At 41.7% G+C, this 21,685-nt stretch overlaps 1 protein-coding gene across 1 annotated transcript in view; it reads right to left on the bottom strand.

The window, feature by feature from the left end:
- Window positions 1-21,685, bottom strand: part of sptlc2a (serine palmitoyltransferase, long chain base subunit 2a) — a 148,084-nt gene that overhangs the window by 109,197 nt on the left and 17,202 nt on the right. Inside the window, exon 2 of the mRNA XM_063044515.1 lies at window positions 6,112-6,306. Within this exon, the coding sequence (XP_062900585.1) occupies window positions 6,112-6,306 (195 nt within the window). The remainder of the gene's footprint in view (window positions 1-6,111; window positions 6,307-21,685) is intronic.

A 21,685-nucleotide genomic window follows, 5' to 3' on the forward strand; every position in this document is an offset into this window, starting at 1 on the left:
TCTCTTCCTGCAATTTAGCAGGTTGGAGAGGAAATCCTTTCAAATGACCAAGTTTTACAACTTGTAAACATTGTATGGGGTAAATTGAAACGTACAAAATGCATTAATTCTAAGATAGATATCAACCACCCAAAGATTATACAAAATTCCAATAGCTCTTAAACTTTGCTTGCCGATCATTTGTTTGTGTTGGATCTAACAGATGCCCACAGAAAGAGGATTTTACCTACATGTTCCCTACAGATAACTCAATTTTTAGGCATTTGTTTAGGACACAAAACACCAAGAAATCTGTAATTGTTCTGGAGGTAATGCTGAGGTCAGTGGGATGGTGCGGTTGATATACAAGAGGAGATTGGAAATGCTCAGTAGGATAAAAAGATGAGTTACCTACATTAACTCAGAAAATATACCAAAACCTGAACCTCAACGTTCTTAGCAGAACTGACAATTGGCTGACTGCATCTTGGGCCTGATCAGTGAAGCCCTACCCGATGTCAGGTCTTTGTACTAAGTTACATAAAATGCTGGAGGAATTCAGCAAGTCAGGCAGCATCTACAGAGGGGTATAAACAGTTGACATTTCAGGTCAAGACCCATCAGGACTAGAAAAGAAAGGGACAGAAGACTGAATAAAGTGGGGGCGAGGGGGAGGAGGGGAAGTAGTACATGCTGGCAGGCGAGTACTACTGCAACACCAGGAGTGAGGACCGAGAAAGTATGGACAGGGGAAGCACAGGAGCACCTAAAGGATTGCTTTGAATCAGTGGAGTGGACTGTATTCAGAGATTCATCTTCGAACCTGGATGAATATGCTGCAGTTGTTATCCACTTCATTAAAACTTGTGTGGATGAAGCAGGAGGTACGTTGTCTGCTGAAGGCTAGATCTGTGGCATTCAAGTCTGGCAACCCAGGCCTGTACCAGAAAACCAGGTATGATTTGCAGAGGGCTATTTCAAGGGCGAAGAGACAATTTCGAATGAGGTTGGAGATGACATCAATTGTTCGGCAACTCTGACAGAGTTTGCAAGACATTACTTCCTACAAAATGAAACCCAATAGCATGAATAGCAGTGATGCTTCACTACCAGATGAATTCAATGCCTTCTATGCCCACTTTGAAAGGAAGATCACAACTACAGCTGTGAAGATCCCTGCTGCACCTGATGACCCTATGATCTGTCTCAGAGGCCGATGTTAGGCTGTCTTTAAAGAGAGTGAACCTTCGCAAGGTGGAAGGTCCCGAAAAACCTGGTAAGACTCTGAAAACCTATGCTAACCAACTGGTGGGAGTATTCAAGGACATTTTCAACCTCTCACTGCTGAGGGCGGAAGTTCCCACTTGCTTCAAAAAGGCAACAATTATACCAGTGCCCAAGAAGAATAATGTGAGCTGCCTTAATGACTATTACCTGGTAGCACTCTCATTGACAGTGATGAAATGCTTTGAGAGGTTGGTCATGACTAGACTGAACTCCTGCCTCAGCAAGGGCCTGGACACATTGGGATTTGCCTATCGCCACAATAGGTCAACAGCAGACGCAATCCCAATGGCTCTTTACACTGCTTTAGACCACCTGGATAACACAAACACCCATGTTAAGATGCTGTTCATTGACTATAGCAGAGCATTTAATACCATCATTCCCACAATCCTGATTGAGAAGTTACAGAACCTGAGCCCCTGTACCTCCCTCTGCAATTGGATCCTCGATTTCCTAACCAGAAGACCACAATCTGTGTGGATTGGAGATAACATATCCTCCTCACTGACTATCAACACTGGCACACCTCAGGAGTGTGCTTTTCCCACTGTTCTAGTCTCTATATACACATGACTATGTGGCTAGGCACAGCTCAAATGCCACCTATAAATTTGATGATACAACTATTGTTGGTAGAATCTCAGATGGTGATGAGAGGGCGTACAGGAGTGAGATATGCCAACTAGCGGAATGGTGCAGCAGCAAAAACCTGGCACTCAACGTCAGTAACACGAAAGAGCTGATAGTGAACTTCAGGAAGGGCAAGATGAAGGAACTCATACTAATCCTCAGAGGATCAGAAGTGGAGAGGGTGAGCAGTTTCAAGTTCCTGCAAAGATCTGAGAATCTAATCTGGTCTCAACATATCGATGTAGTTATAAAGAAGGCAAGACAGTGGCTATACTTCATTGGGAGTTTGAAGAGATTTGGCTTGTCAACAAATACACTCAAAAACTTCTATAGATGTACTGTGGAGAGCATTCAGACAGGCTGCATCACTGTCTGATACTGCACAGGTCCGAAAGAAGCTGCAGAGGGTTCAAAATCTAGTCAGCTCCATCTTGGGTACCAGCCTACAAAGTACCCAGGACATCTTCAGGGAGCGGTGTCTCAGAAAGGCAGTGTCCATTATTAAGGACCTCCAGCACCCAGGGCATGCTCTTTTCTCAATGTTACCATCAGCAGGAGGTACAGAACCCTGAAGGCACACACTCAGTGATTCAAGAACAGCTTCTTCCCTTCTGCCATCCGATTCCTAAATGGACATTGAACCCTTGGACACTACCTCATTTTTTTAATATAGAGTATTTGTTTTTTTGCACAATTAAAAAAAATCTATTCAATATAGATATACTACAATTGATTTACTTATTTATTTTTTCCTCTTCTATATTATGTATTGCATTGAACTGCTACTGTCAAGTTAACAAATTTCACTTCACATGCTGGTGATAATAAACCTGATTCTGATGAGTGAAACCAGGTGTGGTGGACAGGGAAATGCAATAAGCGGCTGGAAGTTTGAATAAAATAATCCAGTCATGCAGGCTGGTATGAAAAAATCATACAAAATTGCTAAGAAAGCCTTTGATAGAGCGAAGCCGTATCCGCATCTTTTCAATCTGTCAATGCTTCATGCTCCCGGAAACATCTGAAAACTCAAAGCATTAAAAATCTTAAGCTTAAAAACTCCAACTACAGTTAAGATGGCACTAAATGGCCACTCCTTTGCTTGCATTTTTGGTAACAGCTCTATTTCCATCTTTAATATCCCTATTTTCCCCTTTCAGGTTCTTTTGAAGAACCTGACCTGGAGTTGCATGCTGACTACGGTTCTTTGCTGGAATGGGACCCGCTCTCAGGGTTTCACAACTGGCCATTGTTCAGCTCGCCTTTGGAGGCCTAGGATCTCAGGGCTCTGGAGACAGGCGGATCAAAGGTCAGTGTCACGGCAGGAGACCCATGTGTTGTCGGGGGAGTCAGAATATCTATGGCTGTGTGCCCAGAGACTCGAGATCTCTAGGCACAGAGCTCGAAAAAAGCGACAGTACGGACTTTTAACATCGTAAACCAGCAAGTTGTTTGTTATGTCTCCCTGCTCGCTGTGAAATGGAGACACCTTTCTCCCTTATTAAGGAGAGAGCAAGTCTGTGGTATGCCAAATGCCAGGTGAACAATGTAGTCTTTGGGGTAACTGCAAGTCTGTGTCCTTGCTGTTGCTTTGCTCACACTTGAGTGCTCAGTGGCGGATGCGGATGTTTTTTCTGCCAGTGGTGGTGGGGGGGGGGGGGAAGAGAGAGAGAGGAGAGATCATTGCTTGCTGCTGCTTACGCTTGGGAGGGAGAGGAACTGGGGGGACTTCGGGGTTCTAACAGTTAACTGTTTTTCATCTTTGGGGCACTCCTCTGTTTTTGTGGATGGTTGCAAATTAAAAGCATTTCAGAAATATAATGTATATATTTCTGACATTAAATGTACCTTTGAAACCTTTGAAAAATGGAAAAATTATGACAATTGAAAAGTAACTTTCATTATTCTTCCTACTTTTCCTTCAAGATCTCTTGAAATGAATGCTAACACTGCATTTGTCTTCCTCACCACTGACTCAAACTTGCAAGTTAACCTTTAGGGTGTTCTGCACAAAGACTCCTAAGTCCTTTTGCATTTCAGATTTTTGGATTTTCTCCCCACTTAGAAAATAGGCTGCACATTTATTTCTACTACCAAAGTGCATGACCACACATTTGCAAACATTGTATTTCCTTTGTCACTTTCTTGCCCATTCTCCTAATCTGTCGAAGTCCTTCTGCAGACTACCTGTTTCCTTAACACTACCTGCCCCTCCACCAACCTTCGTATCATCTGCAAACTTCCAAGCCATCTATTCATAAGAACATAATAGGAGCAGAAGCAAGCCATCTGACCCGTTGAGCCTGCTCCATCATTCAATAACATTATGACTGATCTGGTCATGGACCCCACTTACCTGCCTTTTCTCCGTAACCTTCAATTCCCCTACTATGCATAAATCTATCCAACCTTGCTTTGAATATATTTACTGAGGTAGCCTCCACTGCTTCATTGGGCAGAGAGTTCCAGATTCACCACTCAGGGAAAAGCAGTTCCTCCTCATCTCCATCCTAAATCTACTCCCCCAAATCTTGAGGCCATGCTCCCTAGTTCTAGTCTCACCTACCAGTGGAAACAATTCTTCTGCCTCTATCTTACCTATCCCTTCCATAATTTTATGTTTCTATAAGATCTCCTCTCATTCTTCTGAATTCCAGCAAGTACAGTCCCAGGTGATTCAATCTCTCCTCATAGTATAACCTATTCCAACACCTAAACCATTGAAATACAGCATAAAAAGAAGTGGTCCCAACAAACTCCTTCGGACACCACTAGTCAGTGGCAGCCAACCAGACAAGGATGCTTTTATCGCCAATGCTGCCTCCTACCTATCAGCCAATGCTCTAAACATGTTAGTAACTTTTCTGTAATACCATGGTCTCTTAACTTGGTAATGTGCATGTTAGAATATCCCATGACTATCATAACATTGTCCTTTTGACATTCTTTTTCCATTTCCCATTGTAATCTGTGGTCCACAACCCAGCTACTGCTGGGAGGCCTGTATATAACTGTCATCAGGGTCCTTTTACCCTCGCAGTTTCTTAACTCAACTCACAAGGATTCAATATCTTCTGATCTTATGTCACATTTTTAAAAAATTGATTTGATGCTTTTTTTTTTAAACCAGTAGAGCTAAGCTACCCCCTCTGCCTACCTTCCTATCCCTCCAATATAAAGTATGATCGTGAACATCCATCTCCCAACTACAACCATTCTTCAGGCATAGGCACATCATACCTGACAATCTGGAATAGTGCAACAAGATCATCCACCTTATTTCTTATACCCTGTGCATTGAGATTATAACAGTGCTGTATTTGCTACCCTTTTTGATTTTACATTCCGAATGCACGGTTAGTCCTAGGCCATATCAACGGATTATAGTGACTGACCCTGCTGACTGCAATTTTGTCCTATCATCTGACTGCTCTTCCTGACAGTCTGACCACATGCTGTCTTTGCTCTTTTACCATCCGTCCTACCCCGAGTCCCTTCATTCCGGTTCCCACCCCCCTACCAAATATAAATCTGGGAGAAGTCTGTAGATTCAAGACGGACTTCGAAGTTAACTATGTAGTACAGCATTTAATACTGCATTGCCAGAGATGCCTCCTTGTTAGCCCCTAACTTCTGGATATAAAAGTTAGTTGTGATCTTTTTTTTAAATATATATGCTAACTTTCATTTTGGTGCATGACCATTGCTTCATCTCTGAATCATGAGGACATATAGATGAACCACTTTATCAAAAGCCCAGTGACTGTAAACCTTATAATTTCTCAAAGATATAGAGTAACTAGGAACCTTGAGAAACTGTTCACTCATTTTTTTTTTTAAACTGAAGTTGGTAATCTTTCATGAGCCAGTAGAAGAGTTAGAAGTTTATTGATCGTCTAGAAGTGCATGGCCTTAGTCCATGATAAAAAGCCGTTTCTTTGCTTCTTTCAAAATGTACAGTTATAAAACTAAATTTAAGCAGAGTATTCCCCATAAACCATTGCCACCAATAAGAAATATGAATCTTAAGTCTCTGTACAAAGTTTCAGTTTGATAGACATGTGAACAAAATTCTTGAATCACCTGATGAAACTGAACCCCACTTCAGCATTAGTATGGCCTGGAACTAACAGTTCTGCAATACAAAGAGTTATCTTCCACATCATCTTAAAACTACAGTGAAACAATGGGAAGCATTGAAAATCCTGTACTCACCTTTTGCTCTTCACGTTCAGTTGCATGATGACACTTTTCAATCTTCCACGCCCGTAGAAAATCCCTGAGGTAGCCAAACAATGTAAGAATTCCGTATCCCATGTAGGTCAACACAGCAACAAGCATGGGAGTTTCCTCAAAGGATTGATTAAATGGCTTTTTGTACATTCCACCATTCTGTGCAATATGATGAATCTGGAACAGAAAAGTCATATGTACACCATGAATACATTACTGTTCAGCAGTATTCAATTTTCATTGCCATCAAGGCTCAACCTCAAGAGAATCATTGAGAATTCAACATGCAGTTGTTAAAACCAGCTGTCATTACTTGAACCTACAGAGGTTACAAGACCCTACAGAGAATAGGAAAGACCACCGAAAGAATCAACAGGTCTTCCTCCCATCTATTTGTGACATTTACAGAGAGCGTTGCATACGAGGGGCCTGAAGCATTGTTGAGGATCCCTACCACCCATCCCACAATCTCTTTGACCCACTACCACCAGGTGGTACAGGAGTATCAGGACTAGGACTGCCAGCCTGGGTAACAGCTTCTTCCCTCAGGATGAGAGACTAAAGAATACCCTGCCACCACTGAGGTCTTGTTACTAGGACAACACAAGCTGTTTGCTGTACTGTTTACCCTCTGCTTTGCAGTACATACATTTTGATAACTTATTTATGGTAATATCTTGGTTTAGCTGCTGTGTGATATATGCATTGTGGGTGCACCGTGGTGCGATGGAACATTGTCTTATTTGGTTGTGTACATGTACAGTCAAATGACAAACTTCAATACTACTGCAGCTGAATTTAACTTTTCCATTATGACAATGAAATAATGAGTATCAATCAGGACAGGCAGTACTATCTGAAATTCATTTGCTAGATGAGCCAGAACATGGACAAGATTTCACAGAAAACTTACCTACATCCATTACTAAATTTCAAAAATTAATCTTAGAAAGCAGTGCTTTGATTTAGGGTATGAATGCATTAGACTGTCTTCAGTATTTGAGTAATGCTGCTCAATTCTGACTGCTGCCAAATGATTTTAAAATTTTAGATCAGTTTTAATGACATCTGTAAGCTTACACAGTTCAGTAAGTCTTCCTGCATGCAGGTGCTTAGAATTACTCTTGATACTCAAAAGGATTTACTCAAGACATTTGTTTATGGAAAAGTTTTCAATGAAAATATTTATGCATAAATATAACCCCAGGATTTTCTTAGTAGTGCTCCCAAAATGAAATGCCTTTGGTAAAATATTTCAATGTCACCTTTCAAAAGGATTTCAAAATAGAAAACCTATTGCATAAAATGGAAATTCACAGTTAGAAAGAAATAAGCATTTAAGAGTTTCACAGTTTAATCATCTTTTAAAGGACTAATTATGACAACATTGTGGGCACGTGACCAAGTGGTTAAGGCATTTGACTAGTGACCTGAAGGTCATGAGTCTGAGCCCCAGCCGAGGCAGCGTGTTGCGTCCTTGAGCAAGGCAATTAATCACAGTGCTCTGCGACGACAGTGGTGCCAAGATGTATCGGCCCTTGCCCTTCCCTTGGACAACATCGGTGTCGTGGAGAGGGCAGACTTGCAGCATGGGCAACTGTCGGTCTTCCATACAACCTTGCCCAGGCCTGCACCCTGGAGAGTGAAGACTTTCCAGGCGCAGATCCATGGTCTCGCAAGACTAACGGATGCCTTTATGACATTAGGCAGGAACTTGAGTATAAATTGGGAAAAGATGTTCATTGGGAAATGTGCAGCAGAAATACAGATCACTTTTATGGGATTCTGGATAGGTCTGTCACAGTTAAACAGGGAAGGATGGTGGGGTGAAGGAACATGAGAAGTCAGAGGAAGGAGTAAGCAAAGTTAAAGTTCAGGAAGCAACAATCAAACAGGGTTTTTGAGTGTTATAAAGTAGCCAGGAAGGACCTTAGAAGAGACTTGGAGCTAGAAGGGAACACAAGGCGGCTTTGGTGAATAGGAGTAAGGAAAGCTCCAATTCTACATACACAAGAGTGAAGGTAGTACTGCTCAGAGACAAGAGTGAAATATGTGCCTGGAGATGGAGGAGGAAGGGGGAAATCTTTAATGAATGTTTTTCTTCAGTATTCACCCAGAGAGGGACCTTGGCAAGTGTGAGGTCTGTGTAGAACAGGGTAATGTGCTGGAACATGTTGAGATTAAGAAAGAGGCAGTGTTGGAGATACTGGAAAATGTTATCCTGGGAACGGATGAGAAGTGGGTGAAGAGATCGCTGGGGCATTGACTGCGATCTTTGCATCCTTCCTGGCCACAGGAGTCATACCAGAGGATTCGATTTTGACAAATGTTGCTCTGTTCATCAAAGGAAATAGGAACAGTGCTGGGAATTACAGACCAGTGAATTTTATGTCAGAGTTAAGCAAATTAATGGAGAGAATCTACAAGCGTTTGAAGCATAGTCTTAATAGAAATTCACAGAAAGATGAATGCTATCACCTCCTATAAAACAAAACCAAGCAACATGTGACAAGGTTTCGCTCCCAGATGAGTTCAATGACTTATGCTTGATTGGCCAACAGAACAGAAGCACTTTCACGAACTCCCACAGGCCCAGAGGATCCTGCACTCTGTCTCCAAGGCTGACGCAAGATCGTTCTTCAGGAGGGTGAACCCACAGAAAGCATCTGGCCCAGAAGGGAGGGTAAAGTGCTGACTGAAGCACAACACCAACACACAAAGTGGGCAAATCTGTATCAGAAATCTGAATGCATTTTACACAAGACTTTTGGATGCAGTATTTCTACAAAAGTGGAATAAATGTAATTCTGCCAGTCACAACCCAATCTACTCTGATTCAAATCAATGGATCATTTTGCTTAAGTGCTATCAAGTACCCAATCACAACTGACTGTGTTCCTCATTAGTCACATTACAATGCTGTTATGGAAAATACATGTTGCCACCGCATAGAGAAAAGGAAGCATTTTGTTCATCTAGTAGAGCTATGGATTTCATCTCCCAATAAGCAACATTTCCTCATGCAGTTATTTCAAGACAAGCAATTACAATTTGAAGACTTTAAACCCTCAATTGTCACAGTTGCCAGCAGACTACAAGGAAAATTTAAATTGATCACCAGTAAACTTAAGTATTCTGCATATCCACTTAAGTGATCAGCTCAAATATCCATGCGCTGATGTGTGGAATGAATCATTTTTGCCATGAGAGTGCTGACGTGACTACCGACCATGAGCTGAAAGCATACTTTGCTCATGAGAATGCAGAAAAATTTCACTGACTGTAGTTACCTTCTCTGCTCGCCGTCTTGGGAGATGACGCGTTTGCAGATTTGGGGCAAAGGAAGGTGGTCAGAAACTAAACGACAGTTCAGCAAGGTTCCAGACTGCACATGCTGCACCTGTCTACACAATATTACATGCTCTAACAGAATGGCAAATCCTTTCCCTAAACAGCACATCTGCCCTGAAAACAAAGTGGTATTTTATCAGGCTACAAGTATTTCTTTCCAGTTATGTTCAACAATGATGCTATTGATACAAAGCAGTAACAGACTACGCAAGGTTATTAGTGTAGTTAACATTAGAAACCTAGAACCATGTTGTGGGATGGGCTAAATGGAGAGGCAAGTCCTGTCCTTCCAGTCAAATATTTTCATATTGATCTTACCAAAACTAGACCCTCTATGCTAGATCAGGCTGCTGCTCTGGTTCAATGATATACACTAACCAAATGAACAGATTTATAGCTGGACACAACTGTTTAGTTTTCCACCTGCAATTAAAATTGCAAATTGCAATCAACATACAAAATGGAGCACACTGACACACCTTTCACTCCCACGAAACTAGGAGAGTTACTTTTTAAATAAGCACCATACATACTGAAAGAGGCATGTATTTCGTGATTCTCAACAGCTACCTGGCACATATTCACAGGGCTGGATATGTCTGTTTCATGTTAACCCCAAAAAATGCTCATTAGAACCTTGGATACATCTTGTTACTGCTTTGTTTCAATTGCCACCATTGAGTATTGTTCAATGAAACTGGAAAATATACCAAAAGCCTGATAAAAACACTTTTGTTTTCAAGGCAGATGCTCTGTTCAGAAAATTAATTTTATTACTGCAAGACCCAACAAATATTGTGCAAGCAGATGTAGCACCTGTATACTGAAACTTGACAAACTGGTTTGGTTTTTGGTAGAGAAAAAATATAGACAGTATTCTATTAAAGGAAATTTTTGATAGGTGGGATTTTAAAAATATCCCATTCAGTTATGCACTGACAGCCATCACCCTATACCCTAGCAACATTGAGGTTGTGAAATGATTATTGATAAACCTATGAGTACAAGTCTGAAACAAATCAGGCAGGAACAAAAAGACTATGAGACTGGTGCAGAATTGGGCCATTTGGCCCATCAAGTCTGTTCCACCATACCAGTATCCCTCTCAACCTCATTCTTCCGCCTTCTCCTTGTAACCTTTGGCAGCCTAATTAATCAAGCTATCGACCTCCCACTTTAAATATACTTTAAAATGACTTGGCTGCCACAACCGTCTGTGACAGATTCACTATCCTTTGGCTAAAGAAATTTCACATCTGTTTTAAATGGATTTATTTCTATTCTGAGGATGTGCTCTCTGGTCTTGGCTAAAGGAAACATCCTCTCCACATTTACTCTATCCAGGCCTTTCAATATTCGATAGGCTTCAAAGAGAGCTCCCTCATTTTTCTAAACTCCAGGGTTCATTCTTGTAAACCACCTCTGGACTTTCCCCAATACCAGAACATCCTTTCTTAGATAAGGGGCTAAGGCTGTTCATAATACTCCAAGTGCTGTGCGAGTCTCAGTATTATATCCTTCCAAAGATATTGCACTGAGACAATTTCTATTTTTAATAACATTGGAGTAATATTACTCTGCTTTAAACTAAATGACAAAATTGGAAGGAACCTGATTGTTAATGGATTCAATATTTCCTCTCCCCCCCCCCACATTTGGCAATACAATATCTGGCACTGATGAAGTAATTACTGAGATTCATAAGTGCAACGCTGAAATGGAAGCATTGTACCATTATGTCACAAGCTGCAGAAGCTGCATCTTCTGATACAGAAGATGGGATAATTATTTTAAATTGTAAAGGGCCCACATATTGATTCTGTAAATTAGTAGAGTACTTTTTATTCAAACTCCAACCCCCAAAATGGTGTATGGGGTGACCAGGAAGAGGCAGCATCTCTGATGAAGGGACTTATTGTGTCCATTCCACAGCAACTCACTCACTTTTGGTCCCCACAGGACACTCTGCTCTCACTTGTGGCTCCAAGTAGCTGTTTTCATGCAACAGTCACCATACCCTGATACACTTTTGACAGGCAGGCTAAGGGTAGCCGGCAGCTTCACATCCTGTTGAGGTAGGACATGCCTGCTTTGGTATGCAAAGTCAGTTCCGGCAGACTGAGCGAATGAGATCTACAGTGAGATCCACCGGCCAGGAAGGTGATACTGCCACGCTCCATGAAGAGTGAAAAGCATGACAAGGCACAAAAGACATCATGGTCATTCAGTGCAACCAAGTTCCCATTTTGTGACACTTGTTCATATGACTGGACCAGGACTCGAGGTCAAGAGTGGAACTGTCTCAGGGCAATGGCTTTTCCACTTTAAAAGCTCTCCCACACAGTTTCCTGTCATCAGACAGGATAGACAACTACACCCCCCCTCCCCCCCAAAAACAGACGAAGTTTTGAGCTTTTGTTTTAGGTATCCACTTTCCTCGTACTAATGATGATTGAAGATGTAAACAAAATGCATACTTCAGCACAGGAAAGAATGCAATGGCCGGGTTCAAATTGCAAGCAATTCCTCAGACGTTCCAGCAGCGAGGCAACTATGAATTCATGATATTTAGCCTTTACAACTAGCTTATATGTACTGATCAATATCTGTGCATGATCGTAGACAATACAAGGAAGCATAACATGAACAACTCCACTCAAAACTATCCTGCAAGTTATATCAAAACTGGCAACATGAACACTAAATAAACACACTGAAACAATTCTTTGCCCTGTTTCTGGACCTCAATAGGTTAGCTGGCAACACTTCCATCTGATTTACCTGCATGTTCAAGGTAAATAAGAGGCATTGTTGGGAAGTTAAATCTTCCCTCCATTGCAATGCTGAGGGCCAGTCACCCTATACCTCTTCTTGCTGGGTATTAAAAAGATAGGAATTCTAAGACATTGCTGTTTTTAGTAAGCACACGTTAAAACTACAGAATTACAATGATACAATCATTTTTGGAGACTAAAAATCAATGTCAATCCCAGAAAAGAGGACTTTTTATTAATTCAAACCTCGATCTATTCCACATTTTCCCCAAAAACATTTCCAGGGAACAAACTTACTCCCAGAATCACTCCAATTCATTATCGCTGATGATTAAATTTCACCATCTCAGAAATCCACACCGATTTAAATGCACACCAGACAGCTCAAAAGAAAAAGGGTAAAGACAATGTTTTAACAGTGCAGAGAAAGCTGTGTGGATTCCTTGTCCTCTGAGAATACAACAAACTTGTTTATACTTCATGTAAATTCTTACCACCTGTGCTCTCAACGCTAGCTGTATTCCTACACCAATTAAGGTACAGGATGCGTGCTGATCACACAATTGAAAGCATAAACAGCAACATTTCTGTACTGCTAAGGGTTCATAAATCTGCAAAATGTTAAGCTTTGCCTACAAATTTGCTTATCTAAACTCCCATCATGTACCAATAATGCTCCCCAGTCACTGTCACCCAAAAATGCAAGTTTCTGGCTGTTATTTTCATAGTTGTGGTATAACATCTTTGTATACAGCCAGTGAATGAAAGGCTCAAGTTCAAAGTAAATTATCAAAGTAGATACATGTTGCCATATATTACCAAGATTCATTTTCTTGCAGGAATTCACTTCTTTCCCACCTGTCCCACACCCCTCCAACAGCACACACCCTGACCATACCCATTGTTTTCTCCTGACAGATTTCCAAATTCACTCTCCACTTCACGTCGACAAATACAGCACTCTAGCCAAAGTCTGAAGCACCCGAGCCATACGTGCTAAGAATTTTGTACAGTATCGTCACCACATACTACCCCAAGATTCATTTTCTCACAGGCATTCTCAGTAGATGCAAAGAAACAATAGAATTAATGAAATACTACACACAAAGCTTGACAATGTGCAAAAAACTGACAGAATATGCAAAGACAAAAAATAACAACTGTAAAGATGAAGCCACACTCAGGTTGGAGGAACAACACCTTATATTCCGTCTGGGTAGCCTCCAACCTGATGGCATGAACATTGACTTCTCTAACTTCCGCTAAGGCCCCACCTCCCCCTCGTACCCCATCTGTTTCTCATTTTTATGCACACATTCTTTCTCACTCTCCTTTTTCTCCCTCTGTCCCTCTGAATATACCTCTTGCCCATCCTCTGGGTCACCCTCCCCCTTGTCTTTCTTCCCGGACCTCCTGTCCCATGATCCTCTCGTATCCCCTTTTGCCTATCACCTGTCCAGCTCTCGGCTCTATCCCTCCCCTTCCTGTCTTCTCCTATCATTTTGGATCTCCCCCTCCCCCTCCAGCTTTCAAATCCCTTACTCACTCTTCCTTCAGTTAGTCCTGACGAAGGGTCTCGGCCTGAAACGTCGACTGCATCTCTTCCTAGAGATGCTGCTTGGCCTGCTGCGTTCACCAGCAACTTTGATGTATGTTGCCATATATTATGGAATCAGTTCAGTGTTGAGGTGAGTGAAGTTATCCATGCTGGTTCCACAGGTTGTTGTAGAAGGGCAGTAACTGTTCCTGAACCTGGTGATGTGGTACCTTCATCCCAATAACAGCAGCCACAAGAGAGCATGGTCTTGATGCTGAGGATCCTTAATGATGGATTTTGCTTTCTTGTGACAGTACCCCATGTAGGTGTGTTTGATAGTGGAGAGGGCTTTTCTGTGATAGGCTGGGCCAGTACGCAGGAAAAGCCCTCTCCACCACTGAGCACATCTACGTGGACAGTAATGTGATTCTTAATCCTGCTCAAAAGATAGTGAAACTATACTGTACTGACAAAACAATAAATTTCATGACAAGTCAGTGATAGTAAACCTGATTTTGCAAGCATGTAGAAACTGCAAGTGACACTCTTTTCTGGAGCAAAAAAACAGACTGTACCAATCATAAACAACAGAAGATCTTGCGATGCTGGAAAGCCAAGCAACAACACAAAATGCTGGAGGAACTCAGCAGGCCAGGAAGCAACTATGAAAAAAAAAGTATAGTTGACGTTTTGGACCAAGACTCCTTATCAAGACTGGAGAAAAAAAAGATGGAGTTACAGTTAGAAGGCAGGGGAGTGGAGGAAGAAACACAAGGTGATAGGTGAAACCAGGAGGGGAGGAGGAAGGGTGAACTAAGAACTGGGAAGTCGATTGGTGAAAAAAATACAGGGCTGGAGAAGAGGGGAATCTAATAGGACAGAAGGCCATGGAAGAAAAGAGGGGAGGAGCATCAGAGGGAAGTGATGGGCAGGTGAGAAGGAAAAGGGAATGGGGAAATGGTGAGGGGGAGCAGAGGAGGCATTACCAGAAGTTTGAGAAATTTATGTTCATGCCATCAGGCTGGGGGCTACCCGGGCAGAATACAAGGTGTTGTTCCTCTAATCTGAGTGTGGCCTTATCGTAACAGTAGAGGTGGCCGTGGACTGACAAGTCCGATTGGGAATGGGAAATGGAATTAAAATGGGTGGTCACCGGGAGATCCCACTTCTTCTGGTGGACAGAGTATAGGTGCTCGGTGAAGTGGTCTCCACTCTGTGTCGGGTCTCACCAATATATGAGGCCACACAGGGTGCACTGGATATAGTAGATGACCATAACAGACTCACAGGTCAAGTGTTCCCTCACCTGGAAGGACTGTCTGGGGCTCTGAGAGGTGTGGTGTAGGGGCAGGAGTAACACTTGTTCTGCTTGCAAGGATAAGTGCCAGGAGGGATATCACTGGGGAAGGATGAAAGGACAAGGGAGTCGCGTAGGGAGCAATCCCTGCAGAAAGTGGGGGTAGGGGGGAGAAGAGGGAAAATGTGGGTGGGACCCCAATGGAAATGGTGGAAGTTACAGAAATTATGTGCTGGATGTGGAGGTTGGTGGGGTAGTAGGTGAGGACAAGAGGAACCCTATCCCTGTTGGGGTGGTAGGAGGATGGGGTGAAGGCAGAAGTGTACGAAATAGAAGAGAGGTGGTTGAGGGTGGCATCGATGGCAGAGTAAACGGTATGCGTTTCACGCAGAGACCCTTCATCAGGACTGATGAACATCGACAGTTTACTCTTTCCCAAAGATGCTGCCTGGTTTACCAAGTTCCTCCAGCATTTTGTGTGTTGATTGGATTTCCAGCATCTGCAGATTTTCTCATGCAGAGTACTATAAAACTTAACTGTGGCTATCTTTCAATACCTGGAAAAGATCACGACCAATTCTTATAAATTGAAGGGTGGCATTTTAATGGAGTGAAGGGAATATAGACTGATCAGCCCAATTTCTAGAGAATATGCTAATGCCTATTATAAAGGACATAACATAGCACTTAGAAAATGTCATGGGAATTGAACAAAGGAGGTATGGATTTAGGAAGAGGAAATCAAGCAATCAGGACTAAGAAACTTAAAGGTTTTTTAAATTTAGTAAAATCAATGTAGAGAACCAATACAATGTATTTACATTTCAGAAGACCTTTGAATAAATTGCACACGAGGGATTAGCGTACAAATTAACACAGGATTTGGGGTAACATGTTGGCACAGATTTAAAGTTGGTTGACAGAATTGTGGGAATACTGGGTCTTTTTCCAGAGTAGCTGGGTAGCTAAGTGGGAAGGAAGGGTTAGGTTCATCTAACAGAAGCTTAAAGGCTTTGTACATTCTCCCACACAGTCACGGGGAGAATGTACAAAGCAGAGCAAGATATGAACTCTGGTCGCCAGTACTGTAAAGTGTGTGCTAACCACTACACTACCATGTCATACTGCCCATGAATTTCACAAGAGAGGAGGTTGAAATTTGTTTTCCTGGAGGTAATTTGCTTGCAGGATATTCACAATAAGCCAATGTTTATAGATGGACTAGATTGATCGAAAGGGAGAAAACTTGTACCAATGAAAAACTAAGCTATTCTTGTAAAAGGTCAATCACCTCCCACTAGAATAAAATATATAGTATTTTAAAAGGAAGCATGCTGTACATTATTTAGAAAGACCTGGACTAAATAGTCTAATTTCTAATAAAGTAGCAGGACTTTAGTCAAACGAGTTAGACTGGCAAGAAATTATCACTCATTTCAAAACAGAGTAGGGGAGTATAATATCATGCTACATTTGTCATGTGGCACCTTGTGCCAGGAAAGGCGACATGAAGCTGATTCACTGTGGATTATGAATTACAAATGCAGATTAGAAACCATAGCAGGATACTGAACAGCTCTTAAATTGCTCACTTATCTCCCCACGCTGAGGTGCCCATGTGCTGAATACAGAGCAAATGTGGTTTTATTCTGCAACTTAACCAATATTCAATTTGGAGGACAGATCTACAATGACAAATAAATATCTCAGTGTGGAGAATTTTTACCAATGGAAAAGGATGAGGTTGTAATAAAATGACAGACTAAATGCAATTCCAAAAGTTCAAAGTAAATTTATTTTCAGAGGGTGCCCAAGACTTTAGCACTGTACTGTATTTGTCAATGTGGAGTGGAGAGAGTGTTTGTAAATCGGGCAGGAACAAAGGATGTTGGGAATGGCAAGGGTGGAGGTGTCCAGGAGATGCGTGGGACAGGTGGCAGAGAAGAAGTGCTGAGGTAAGGAGTGACACAGGTACAGACACACCCAGCTGAGACACCAGGTAAGGTAATTTGATTCCAAGCAATTGGTTTATTGATCATTACAAAATGACTCTCTGGTGCTTCCCACTCCCTCCCTCTTTTTCCAACCATGATTCCCCTCTCCCTTCCCACTCCCATATCAGAATCAAGTTTATCACTCACATACGTCATGATTTTTTTTTTGCAGCAGTACAGTGCAATACATAAAATCACTACTGGACTGTGCAAAGGTCTTCAGCTTCCTAGCTATACAGTATGTTCCTAAGGCTTACAGGCATTCACAGTAAATACAAAGAACAAAAAGAAAACAAGCAATACGTAGAGAACATGAGATGAAGAGTCCTTGAAATTGAGTCCATAGGTTGTGGGAAACAGTTCAGTGTTGGGATGAGAGAAATATTCCCTCTAGTTCAAGGGCCTGAAGGGTAATAATTGCTCCTGATAACACCCATAAAAGTTGCTGGTGAATGCAGCAGGCCGGGCAGCATCTCCAGGAAGAGGTACAGTCGACGTTTCGGACTGAGACCCTTCGTCTGCTCCTGAACCTAGTGGTGTGGTCCTGAGGTCATATGTACATGTCCCTGAATGCCGATAACAGCAGCAAGAAGAGTGTGTGGACTGGATGGTGGTTTAGTCTTGCATCAGCAGACACGTATTGTATGTGCTCAACGGTAGGGAAGGCTTTACCCATGGTGGACTGGGATGTATCCACTGCTTTCTGTAGGCTTTTCAGTTCAAGGACATTGTAATTTCAATTCCAGACTGGACTGCTACCAGTCAATATAACTCTATACTGGCTTGTCAAACTTATAGACACCATACTGAATCATTGCAAATCTCTAAGTAGAGGCTGCTGTGCCTTCTTTGTAATGACACTTACATGCAGGATCCAAAACATATCCTCTGCAATGATAGAGGGGAATGTAAAGTTGCTGACCCTCTTCACCTCTGATCCATTGATGAAGACTGGCTCATGGACCTCTGGTTTTCTCCTTGTGAAGTCACCAACAGCTCCTTGGTCTGGCTGATATTGAGTGAGGTTGTTGTTGTGGCACTACTTAGCCAGATTTTCAATTCCCCTCCTATATGCTGATTCATCACCACCTTGGCAGCGGTATTGTCAGCAAACTTAAATATGGCATTGGAGCTGTACTTAGCCTCAATACAAGTATAAAGCGAGAACAGCAAGGGGTTAAGCACGCAGCCTGATGATGCACCTGTGCTGATAGAGATTGTGGAGATGCTGCCCATCCAAACTGAATGGGGTCTGCAAGAGTAGTATCAAGTTCCAATTTGATATTACAAGAATATCAAAATTACTAGCATGACTAAATGATGATAAAATTACAAGCTACAGTAAGATATGGATAAGTTGCAAGCAAACAGAAACAGATGGCTTATACTGGTTTTTGCACGCCTCAGGGATCTCAGTGCCACCCTGAACGCTCCTCCTCCATTTAAGTAATCATTGGCTAGGGATTCTCACGAATCATGAGATGATCATTTGACTCCTTCCTAATAGACTTTGGGACTAGTTTTGCAGTCTGTCCACATAGGAATATCTTGGCACTTGAAGCAATACATTTAAAGGTGCAACCAAAGCAATGAAATCCACAACAGTATGATGCCAAGAAACCTGGAACAGCAGATTCTTTAGAGTGTAGTCCACAAATCCTGGTAGGCAGCAGGAGTAAGATATTGTACAGAAAGCTTAATTTGTCAAGGCACTGAATACAAGAACAGGGAAGTTGTTGTAGAACTGTATAACAGAGTCCAAGCCAAAGTATTTTGTAAAACACTGACTACGCTACAGCAAGGGATAGGTGCAGAAGAGATTTGCTAGGAGAGAATGAAATTGGCATGCATACATTGAGCCTAAAAGGGTGAACTAGGATGATCTGCTTCCTTAGCAGAAATCAATAATCAAGACCTCTATGTCTAAAAGCACTGCCAAGGGGTGGTCATCAGTATAATGTAGTACAAACAACAGGAATTCTGCAGATGCTGGAAATTCAAGCAACACACATCAAAGTTGCTGGTGAACGCAGCAGGCCAGGCAGCATCTATAGGAAGAGGCGCAGACGACGTTTCAGGCCGAGACCTTGACGAAGGGTCTCGGCCTGAAACGTCGACTGCGCCTCTTCCTATAGATGCTGCCTGGCCTGCTGCGTTCACCAGCAACTTTGATGTGTGTTGCTAGTATAATGTAGTAACTACTTTCCAACAGTAGCAGGAGATAACAGGCCAGACGAAAATTTCAAGTGTTATTGAGAAACAAAGGGAGAACTCATATGTGAGATCCATTACTAAAAGGGAAACAAGGGTCAAAACTCAACCAAATGGTAATCCCCGCTCCCGACATTATAGAACCCTTTTTGTCTTTCATGAAAAAAATGTAGGAGTAACACCAGCCGCTATCCGAGTTCTTTCTTGATTTCAAAGCTTTGACTCCCTTTGGGAAGACCTGGGGATATCCTTCTCAAATTCAGCAACCCATAAAAATTCTGAAATCTTCCACGCTAGGCATATCAATTAAAAAGAATCTACAACAGAACCACTCTGTAATGATTGCTGTCAAACAAGGCAGTCTTATTGTCCCACTTTTTTTCTCCCTAATTTTACTCAACATTCTCAACTGCCTATCATCTCCCCCAGTGACCATCCTTCCCTTTCTCCCAATGTCCAATCTCCCCCCCTGGTTTCACCTATCACCTTTAGCTATCCTCCATCCCCTGCCCCCAGCTTATTATGGCGTCTTCCCCCTTTCTTTCTGGTCCTGAAGGGTCTTGGCCCAAAATGTTAACTGTTGAATCATTTCCATCAATGCTGCCTGACTTGTTGAGCTCCCCAGCATTTTGTGTTGGCCTTTACATCCAACGTCTGTCTTCAACAGCCAAGATCCTCTACCAATGAGATCCTACTGCTCCACACTACTGACAATAAAGGGTTCACAGTGGTTACCCAGGGACCACCTCTTTAGGAAGAGGGACACGGATGAGGAAATGCACTAGTAAGGACTTGTTAATTGAGGAAAATCAAGACCTTAGAAAATATCATTTGCAGAGTGTTGCAGTGGAAAAGCCAGAAAGGTTGATGTTAAAATCAGCAAAGCTGGAGTAAGAAATGTTGGGATAAGAAACACTGCCAGTTCCTTAAATGTGTCATTGCAGGAAAATCTGCAAGAAATTCCCATTTGCCAAGATTTATCCCAAACTGCTGCAAAATGTTTAGGGTTGTAAACAATTATGGATGATATACCAAAAAGTAATAGGAAACAGGAGTATGATTCATGAAAGTTTGACTTTGTTTTGTATATGCATCTTTGAATTTTTTTTATGAAAAATGTGCACAGTTGACTTTTTTTTCTCATTTTACATATGAATAAAGGAAAGAGGAACTTGGTTACAACTGCATATCCATTCATTAAGTGGGCAAAAATGAATCATGGCATTTGAATATATGAATAATTTGCTTTTCTTTAGTCACTTAGGAATGAACCTGAAACTTCTGATAGGCAAAATATTTAAAGCTTTAAATGAAAGCACAAACAGAAATTCCCAGAAAGCCAACCATATTAAACAAAGGCAGTAATCTTGTAGAACACAATCCATACACCAGTAAAGTTGCAAACCCAGAGTCTGTAGACTTTCATGCAAATTCAGTGTTTACAGTGACCTCACTTGCATCCCCAGTGAAATCATCCAAACCTCTTAAGTGCACTAACATGGAGTCAACATCTGAGAATGCAAGCTGTCTCAACTTAAATTTCCATGGAACATGGAGGCCTTTGAATACTTAAAAGTCATTTGTCAGAAGTTCACTTCTGTACTAGACTTATGCTTAAAATGTTCTCCATTTAAAATATCATGAGCAGATCGCAAGAGAGCCTGGTGTCTGTTACTGTATAGAATATAGCTATATTTTGTTTTAGTTACAGGACTTCAAATATAAGTTTAAAATTGAGCAAATTCATTCAGGTTATGTTTAATCATTTCATTGTGTTATCGGTTAATTATCCCTCTTGTTCAATTTAAACAATTTTGTTCATCATATAGCATCAAGCTTCCCACGATCTAAAATATTTTAAATTTCTATACAATTTACTGGACTACTTCAATCGGGAAACTAGGCTTACATTACGTAAATAGTAATCACCCTCATAACTTCCTTAATTTCTTGAAACACTTCAACTCTTTTGTTGTTAGCTTTAAAGTGTATCACCATCATGAAATATTCTAACAGCTGCAGTTCCTAACAGATTCTACTGATTCATCATACCACTATGAATACAACTACCAGTTACCTTTAGAAATGGCTGAACCATCAAAACCCAGAATCAGGTTTTTAAATTTTATTTAATGACATACAACATGGAATAGGTGCTTCGAACCTCACGACCCTGTGATCCCCCAATTGAATCCTAGCCGAATCATGGGACAATTTACAATGAACAATTAACCTACCAACCAGTATGTCTTTTGACTGTAGATGGAAACCAGAGCACTTGAAAGAAACCCACGCAGTCATGAGAACACAAACTCCTTACACACAACGGCAGGAATTGAACCTGGACCACTGGCATTGGAAAATGCTGTGCTAACCACTACACCACCATGCT

This window comes from Mobula hypostoma, chromosome 1 (genome assembly GCF_963921235.1).
Source record: "Mobula hypostoma chromosome 1, sMobHyp1.1, whole genome shotgun sequence".
NCBI lineage: Eukaryota > Metazoa > Chordata > Chondrichthyes > Myliobatiformes > Myliobatidae > Mobula > Mobula hypostoma.